At 33.1% G+C, this 8,941-nt stretch overlaps 2 protein-coding genes across 2 annotated transcripts; one reads left to right on the forward strand and one right to left on the reverse strand.

Moving 5' to 3' along the window:
• Positions 1-1,162: 1,162 nt before the first annotated feature.
• On the reverse strand, positions 1,163-2,217 carry LOC119684053 (40S ribosomal protein S23). The gene is made up of 3 exons (XM_038097998.1): positions 2,128-2,217; positions 1,683-1,842; positions 1,163-1,488 (listed from the first exon to the last, which is right to left on the reverse strand). The coding sequence occupies exons 1-3, from the start codon at positions 2,129-2,131 to the stop codon at positions 1,221-1,223; spliced, it is 432 nt and encodes a 143-aa protein (XP_037953926.1). The 5' UTR covers positions 2,132-2,217; the 3' UTR covers positions 1,163-1,220.
• A 5,311-nt stretch (positions 2,218-7,528) lies between these two features.
• On the forward strand, positions 7,529-8,941 carry LOC119675149. Its single transcript, XM_038086338.1, has 2 exons — positions 7,529-7,679; positions 7,746-8,941. The coding sequence occupies exons 1-2, from the start codon at positions 7,529-7,531 to the stop codon at positions 8,939-8,941; spliced, it is 1,347 nt and encodes a 448-aa protein (XP_037942266.1).

The following is an 8,941-nucleotide window of genomic DNA, read 5'->3' on the forward strand; positions in this document are numbered from 1 at the left end:
ATTCAGAATAGGGGTGAATAAATATGCATATGGCATCATTAACTGATGACGATTTCGTTACAAAAATGTAGTCTTTATAAAATATGTAGTGATTTGTCTCCTAGTAAAACAAATAGAACTGAAGTAAAATTGTTAAACTCTGCTGTCAGTTTTTCTTTTTTTTTTTCACTTTAAAGTGTATGTGAAATGTCCACATATCCAGTTTTCTCATTCATGTACTAACTTAATCAGAGCTTTTAGACAAGCTTTAATGCCACACTAGTCACTATTTTAATTTACTTCATTTACGAACTGAAGAAGTGCAAACAAAAATTTCTTGAGATTTTTATTCAAACTTCCACATTGAAATTATGACGGAAATCGGCTTAATTATGTGGAGTCCGTAAATACATACACTAATTACAAGTTTGTACTGCCGAAATGGTTTGTAACCCACTGCAACATAATGTAATTTTTTTAATTATTAATCGACAAAAATCTACTTCATAAACAAACACCCAAATAAATTTAAACCTTATCGAAGTAATGGTTACCTTTCATGTATTGTATGCTGGTTGATGCTGTAAATTATTGCATCAGCTACATAGATACATTATGCGCGAACGGATTTAACTACTTAAAATATACGCATTTTAATGAATGTCATTTAAACCTTAATCTTTTTAATTAATTTACACGAATATTTCCTTAAAACAAGCTGTGGTCCAACCGAATCTTAAAAACAAAATATTTAAAGTTAATACACCACCACACACTCTGCCACAAAAATACCGCATAATTCACGGGATCCCTAATCACAAAAATCTTCTTAAAATCTATACATTGCATATATATAAATGCCCGTGCTTAAAATATAGCATAAAAAATCTGAATTGAAAAGATAAACTCAGATTTGGTTCCAAGAAAATAATAACAAATTCCAAACTCTAGACCTTCATAACTAAATTTAATATATTTTTTGGAACCTGATGTATACGTTTTTATCAATTATCAGCGCGTTTGTTTAACACTTAACCCAAAAACATTTTCTATTACATTTATGTTTATAGATAAGTTTTAATTAACATATTATTTTGAAAAATATAAATACTTATCACACCCTACACTGATGTCAAGTAAATGTGTTTAATCCAGTATTCGCATTCAAGTAAAGTTCACGTAATAATTTTTTATAACGTTTTTATTGTTACATTATTGTGAAGCACAAGAAATCAGATGGTTTAAGATCTTGGGCGTTCCTTCTTTTCCTTGTACAGCGCCAAAAGCGATACGTTAGCTACTTTAACAACTTTGAATCGAACACCGGGAATGTCACCAACAGCATGACCCTTACGACCGAAACCGGCAACTAAGACTTCGTCATTTTCTTCTATGTAGTTTAAACTACCATCACGAGGGACGAAAGCTGTAATTTTTTTTCCGTTTTTGATCAATTGAACGCGGACACACTTGCGAATAGCTGAATTTGGCTGTTTAGCTTCAACGCCTCTATGAAGGAAAATACACATTAATATAAAATTTACAATTTACAACTCTCAATAAATTTTTAACTGTTGCATCTGCCAAACCACGACTCACAGTATAATCCTGTGATTTGAATTCAAAACAACAAAAGCACAAAAATATACTGCGAACCATAGATCAGTTTTTAAATTAATTCAAAAAAAAAAAAAATGTCTTACACTTTTTCAAGAACGATTCCCTTTGCATGTGAAGCTCCGCCGAAAGGATTGGCCTTCCATCTTGTACCTAAATGAGCCTTTTTGTAATCCTTGTCAGCCCAACGTTGGTCACGTCGATGATTAACATGTTTTCTAGCTGTTCTCAAACCTCTTGGCTTACCTTTATGAAAAAATAACAAAATAGCCTAACTATTAAAACCGCTACAACCATGATATTTTGAAAACAAAAATTAATACAAACTAAACAATTTATAAAGAAAGATTACACAGATATTATAAGATTAATTTTACTTTATACACGCAGTTACTACAAATTTTTCGAACACTGTAACGGAACGTAATAACTTCGCGAAAACATCATTATATAGTTTCATGTACCAAATAATAATGTTTTACATTATTTATCCACTAATTTTATTAACTAGTTTGTAAAAACTCTGCTTACCCATAATTTAACAAACTATCGCGAACAATGGCGGAAGTAAAAGAGCGAGGCGATGACATATTTTCTTAAATTATGAGTGTTACCAGTTTGACATTTACTTTGCTGCGTTCGGATTCTTTATTACAAAGAACAATTACCAAGAATAGAAACTTCGTAAGAGGAAAGTTTCATTATAACAAATTTTTATTGATACATGGAGTTTATGTCCTATAGCCTATTTACAGTTAATTAAAATGAATCTCATTTATTCCAATTATAAAAAAAATTGTTGCCTTAATATGTAAATTATAGTTCGTGACGTTTTTAAACGTATCAATATTCTCATTTATAGAATGAATTGAATTAATTAATTAAATAACTTGAATTATTTATTTTGTTGTTATTGTGATTTGAGTTAATGCTATTACGCACGAAATATTTATAGCTAATTATTTTTTTTACGTTTGATAGAATATTAATAATATAATATTAACATAATACATATAAATTATATTTGCGGAAAGCTATTTAAAACTCATATTAGTAGTATTTTTTTTTCAGAGCAGCAAAAAATATTTGCAGCTTACGAGAGAAAACATGGGAAGCAACAATAATGCTCTTTTAACATCTTAAGTTTTAGTCATCCACTAAAAACTTGTAAGCATTTCATTAACTAATAAATATAAATACATAAATATATAAATTAAAAAAAATGTTAGATAAAAATAATAACCATTACCGTTCTAATATTCATTTTGTTTTCTTTTATTTACATTAATTAATTAATTTCAAGTGTTCACATTTTTTATATTTCATACTGCACACAACACAACAAAGAACATATGTCAAAAATAAGCATTTTTTTAAAAGTGATGCCAATTTATTTCAACCAAACATTAAGTCTCCAGATTTTGTATACCTCTGAAAAAAAAAATTTCAGCTATTAAGTAATATAATTTTTTTATAATAGTAAAACGATTGAGTTTAAAGAATATTAATCTTTAAACTCAATGCTTCCACTATTGATTTGAGTATTGTATTTTATATCACACATTAGGCTGCGGTTACATAGCATGTGGATTTTGTATTCCGTGTTCGTACCTAACATATGTTTTCTCATGCGAACACCTTGCAGGTTACGGTTACATTGCTTGCGAAAATTTTGTTTATCAAATATTCGCAAAATTATCATATTGAATCAAAATCGTGTGCGCACAAAAAAAAATTACTTCGTAACTTTCGGTGTTTTCTAAGTGAAAAACATAAAAAGGGATAATAAACTTATTGCAAAGTGACAGTGACTCTGAAAAAAATTTTATAAAAATAATAGTTTTCGACTATTGAATAAATAAATAAAATATTATTATATTCTTTTTTCTAAAAGACTTTTGGTTTTGCTATCTTTCCGGATACGTCACAGTATATAAAACATCATCTAGAAGCATATTCACCAACTTAAGTTCCAGAGATGACGCTGCACGATTTTTCAACAATTCTTTGAGCTCTTGATCAGTTTTTTGCGCTTCTGTCAATTTACGGTAGTCAAGTGGTCGTCTGATTCGGTCACCACACTTTCCATTTGGGATAAAGCGTTTGCAACTGTTTTTTTGATTGTCTGTTTTGTGCTGAATATCTATTGTCAGCTCCCCGATGAAATCTTAATGACGAAGTTGACGTTCAGACGCTTTCTTCGGTCTTTGTAGGAAAGCGAACATGATTGATTTGTGATCCGTTAGTATAGTGCAGTTCCTGCCTTCAATCATATACCTGAAGTAGTTAACTGTATATATAACCATATATGTCGCAAGGAGCTTGCGTTCATATCTACTATATTTTTTTTCTGCACCTCTGTCAGCCTTTTAGAATAGAATCTCAATGGTTGCATTTGTTTGTTTACTAGCTGTTGCAGATTTAATCCTACTGCGATGTTACTAGCGTCTACATTTAGCACTAATTTTACGTTTGGAGCCGGGTGGGCTAACATCGCAGCATTTGCTAGTTCGTTTTTATATACTTTAAAAGCTTTTTCGGCTTCTGCTGTCCACACAACTGGAGATTTACGTACTTCTTATTACCTGTTATTAACCTCTTTTAAGCGCATCTCATGCTCTTCCTCATCAGCTGATGCCACGCATATGTCGTCTATGTATGTTATTATGTAATCTAGGTTTTTTTACACGTCATTCAAAAATTTTTGAAACGTTTGTGTGGCGTTGCATAGACCAAAAGTCATTACGTTAAATTCATATAAATTCATATTATTATTATTATTCGGCGATTGGAATTTGGTTGTATGCTCTTTCTAGTTTAATAGTTGAAACAATTTTTTTATTGTGTAATATGCGGGTGAAGTTGTGTATGTGGGGAATCAGTCTGGCAGTGTTATGGAATTGAGTTTTCTGCAGTCTCCACACGGTCGTCGTTTACCATCCTTTTTCGCTGCTAAATATAATAGGCCTGCCCAGTTGCCGCCACTTGGTCTGTAAATCCCTTGTTTTATCATAAATTCGACCTCCTTCTTCGCCAATTCTTTATTTTATCGCCGGAGTTTCGCAAATACTGGTTGTCCTCTTGTGACAATTTGATGCTGGATCAATGTGACTTGCCGTGCTTTTTTATTTAAAGTAGTTGGTTCCGTTATTTCTTTATAGTATTTTAGCATGTTGTGTACTGGGCTAGCTGCGTCAACAGTATTTGATTCATGCAGTGCGCCTTTTTCTTTGTACCCCCTATCTGGAGACCTGTGATGCCGTCGCAAATTCTTTTATTTTTAAGATCCACTATCAGACTAAAGTTATTAAGAAAATCTGCTCTAATTATTGGGTAATTCACTTCTGCAATTAGGAACTCCCATTGGAACTGTCTACGCAACCTTAAATTGACTTGCATTAACTTTGTTCCATATGTGTTAATTTTCGTTCCGTTCGCCGTATATAGGCAGTACTGCTTGGGAGTTGTATTGACGGCTTGCATCTTTTTTGGTAGTATTGAAACTTCTGCCCCGGTGTCTATAAGGTAACTTAAATTTGCATCTTTATCTTTGAAGAATAGACCATTTGCCACTTCATCTGTCGTCAGGGATAAAGTGGGATTAATTTTAATCCTTATATTTTTAAGTTATTTTTAGTTTTAATATAAATTAAAAATATAAATCACGATAATTTCTCGATAACTTCAATCTTTGACCTATCATCGGATTATTCCCCTACCCAACTCAATTATTTTGTAATTACAGCTAGAGAATAATATATATAATATATAATAATAAAACCAATTAGAATATTTTCCGTGAGTACATTAGTCATGAACTAATACTTAACATAAAGATAGAAATGAAATAGATAGTAATATTACACACTTAAACGAAATAATTCTGCTACCAACAGATCGTGCGACACCAAAAGTAACCAAACGCCCAAATGACAATAAAATTCCTGAGTCTACTTTGTCTCTTATAAAAGAGAAATACACAAAAGATGGCAATCTTCAAGATTAGATAATGACAAATGAAAACTTAACAAAATCTCAAAACTTATTAAAAACTTGCTAAAAGAAACAGCTAACATCTCTATAGGAAATTACCTTAAAACTTGACACCTACTTCTGAAACGAACTATTTCCTCTGGAGAGCAAAAAAAAAAAATCTCCAGAAAAAACTTCCTCACACACACACAAATTAGCCTATTACCTCACTTACTTGTTTGGCCATTACAGACGTGAGTCGTCCTTGGCCGCGTTGAGTAGCCACCGCCTGCCATTCTGATTAGTTGCTTGCTGACGCCAGTTTGTAGCTCCCCCAAATCATTGGTCACCTGGTCCTTCCACAAAAGATGCGGACGTCCTCTACCACATTTTTCACCTGCGGATACCGAATCAAACACCTTTCTAGCCGGAGCACTTTTTTCTTTTCGCACGACGTGAGCAAGTCAACGAAGCCGCTGAATTTTATGCACTTAACATAGTAGATGAGAGGCACTCTTTCCGTCTTCCCCACAGCTGAGACAATTTGATTGAAAGATAGCATACTTTCCGGTTAGCAAGAATGATTAGGGACCATATGCTTTCTGGTGAAACCTTCGATTTCGGTTTTGTTGGGATTTATTTAAGATATTACCACCGTTTTGCAGAATATCTCTAAGATTGTTAAGATTGTTATTTTCTAGTGACTATTATCGCAATATCATCCGCATAAGCAATAGTTTCGCAGCCCTCTATCATCAGTTTTATTAGCACTTCATTCACCACTATGTTCCAGAGGATTGGGGAGAGTACTCCTCCTTCAAGAGCCCATCGTCGTTTCAATGAGTCTGTCACTTTAAAGCCAGTCAGCTGATTTATAAAGCCAGTGAGCGCATCATCAACACCCAGATAATGTGCTCACAAAAGCCCCTTCAATATCTACGAAGAAACCAAACAGAATTCTTAAAGTTAAAAGGATTTTTCAATTTTATATGTGAGACGTGCTGTGAGGGAAACCATTTGTTGAGAATTTGCCTGTATTGAGCACCTATTTTGCACTAACCAAAACTGCCTGCAGTGAATAAGCCCACAAGCTGTCATGTGTGATGACGCCAGTTTTTTGTCGAAAGCCACAGAGAAGACACGCGGTATACAGCTGCAAAACAATTACGGGGTTTATATACTTAACAATACAGGTTTTATACAGGTTTTGAAAGTTTGAATTGACAATCCTAATGAATTATACCTAATAAGTGCGCGCGCTAAAAAGTTTAATGAAAAATTTAATTTGTATCGTGAGAAATAAATGTCAATTGGTTGATTATTATAAATAAACGTTCTTGTAATTACTACGCGTTCGAATGTGGTGCTAAAAGTTAATATCATAATATTAAACAAAACAAATATATAAAATATATACAAAAAAAACAAAAAATGCCAGTTGAAAGATCGCCACCAACAGATGCAGAAAACGTCAAAAGTAAATCGGACCTTGCACACCAAATAGGCAAGCACAGAGGCAAGAAAAGCGTATGCGATCTGAGCTTTCGCCAGATTTTTCGCTCGGTGATGTTATGCAGGCTATTCAACAAATGGCAGAAAAATTTGAATCAAATATTGCAGGCCTAAGTAGTAAGTTTGATTCGCAAATAGCTACGCAAGCATCAAAGAGTGACATATGCGAATTGAAGGAACAAGTGGGCAACGTGTCACTGAAAATGGAAAAATTAGAAAATGAAAACCAAAGGCTAAAACTAGAGATTGAAAAATTAAGAAACGATAGAGATGTGGACAGGAGGGAAATTCGAAGACTTGGATGACAACATAAACATATCAGGAAAAAGAATGCATTTCGACAAAAATAAGAAACTAAAGTGCAAAGAAGGTGACGCTGTGGAGGAATTAAAACAATTATAACACAGATTATATTGAAAACACATTTAGAGAATACAATCTTCATAGGATGCCTGCAACAAGAACAACAAATAGAGGTCGAGCCAGTGGAGAAAAATTGTATGGTGTACGAAAGCAATTGCAGTTTTGCGGTACTGTGGTGTACAAGCACAATGTAAACTCAACAATAATCGAGATAACCACTTATAATCAAAAATTATGTTTAATCCCAATTTATCTAAATTGCAATAACTGGAAAAATGATTTCAATAACTTATGTGATATAGTAGTGGAAGCTCAGAACGATAATGTCGTGATAACAGGTGACTTCAATGCACAAATAGGCGAAGAACAATATTTGGAATTTAGCCCGAGTATGCAGTGGTCTGAAGTATTGGACCACAGAGTAGCAATAGATACAGTTGTATATAGAAATGGCAAACAATTACTAGAAATTTGCAATTCATTTGGTGTCACCGTGTTAAATGGCCGCATTAAAGGCGACAGAGAGGGTACATTTACTTTTATCAGAGGTGTAGCAAGGTCAACGATAGATTATTGTTTTGTGAAAGGAGTATGGTTAATAATAACTGAAGAGTTTCATATAGGTGACATGATATACTCGGATCATCAGCCACTGGAAATTATGGTAAATCTAGATGCCTCTAATTCAAATGAAAATAAAATGCAGTTGCTACCGAAACTGATATGGAAAGATAAATATAAAGATCTGTACCAAGAAAAGCTTGAAGAATCCCTTAATGCATGCGAAGGTAGTACATTTGCGTCGAAGGAAGGAGATGACATTCTTCAATATTGTGTAAAACAAGCAGCAAAATCGTTTCAGGGTAATTCGGCGGGTATAAATAGGAAACAAAAATGGTATGATTTTGAATGTGAAACTGCAAGAAAGAAATCATTTAAATGGCTCAAAACAGTTAAAAAAGGTGGTGATATAGCTGATTTAGAGAAATACAAAAATGTAAACAGAGAATACAAAAAGCTGTGTGATGAGAAAAGGAAGTCATATTTCAATGAAAAGGCAATGTCGATATCCCAAGCAGCTGATAGTAAATCATTTTGGAGTGGAGTTAAAAAAATAAATCGTGCAGATTACATAAAAGGAATTAAAGTGAACGCCGAAGCTTTGGTGGTTCATTTTGAAAACCAGTTAAATGGTAATATAGTAAACCATTCTTTCAGTTATGCCCTACCGTATGTAATAAACGAAGCTTTATATGCTCCAATAAAGATTAAAGAAGTCTGTGCAGTGCTCCAGAATTTAAAAACTAACAAAGCCGCAGGTGAAAACCGAATTCCAGCTGAGTTTTTAAAATATGCCACGCCACAGTTTATAGAGCGTATGGTTGAATCATACAATTATATATTTAAAAATGCAGTCCCACCTGATAGTTTCAAAAAACCCATAATATTTTCCCTATTTAAAAAAGGTCAATTAATGTGGCAAATTGTAGAGGAATAA

Source organism: Teleopsis dalmanni, chromosome 2, assembly GCF_002237135.1.
Source record: "Teleopsis dalmanni isolate 2A chromosome 2, ASM223713v2, whole genome shotgun sequence".
NCBI lineage: Eukaryota > Metazoa > Arthropoda > Insecta > Diptera > Diopsidae > Teleopsis > Teleopsis dalmanni.

Coding starts and splice junctions, on each gene's coding strand:
- LOC119675149 (XM_038086338.1), top strand. CDS start 7,529: ATGCCTGCAACAAGAACAACAAATAGAGGTCGAGCCAGTGGAGAAAAA. Junction 7,680..7,745: donor CACTTATAATCAAAAATTAT/GTTTAATCCCAA, acceptor TATGTGATATAG/TAGTGGAAGCTCAGAACGAT.
- LOC119684053 (XM_038097998.1), bottom strand. Junction 1,489..1,682: donor GGAATCGTTCTTGAAAAAGT/GTAAGACATTTT, acceptor TTTCCTTCATAG/AGGCGTTGAAGCTAAACAGC.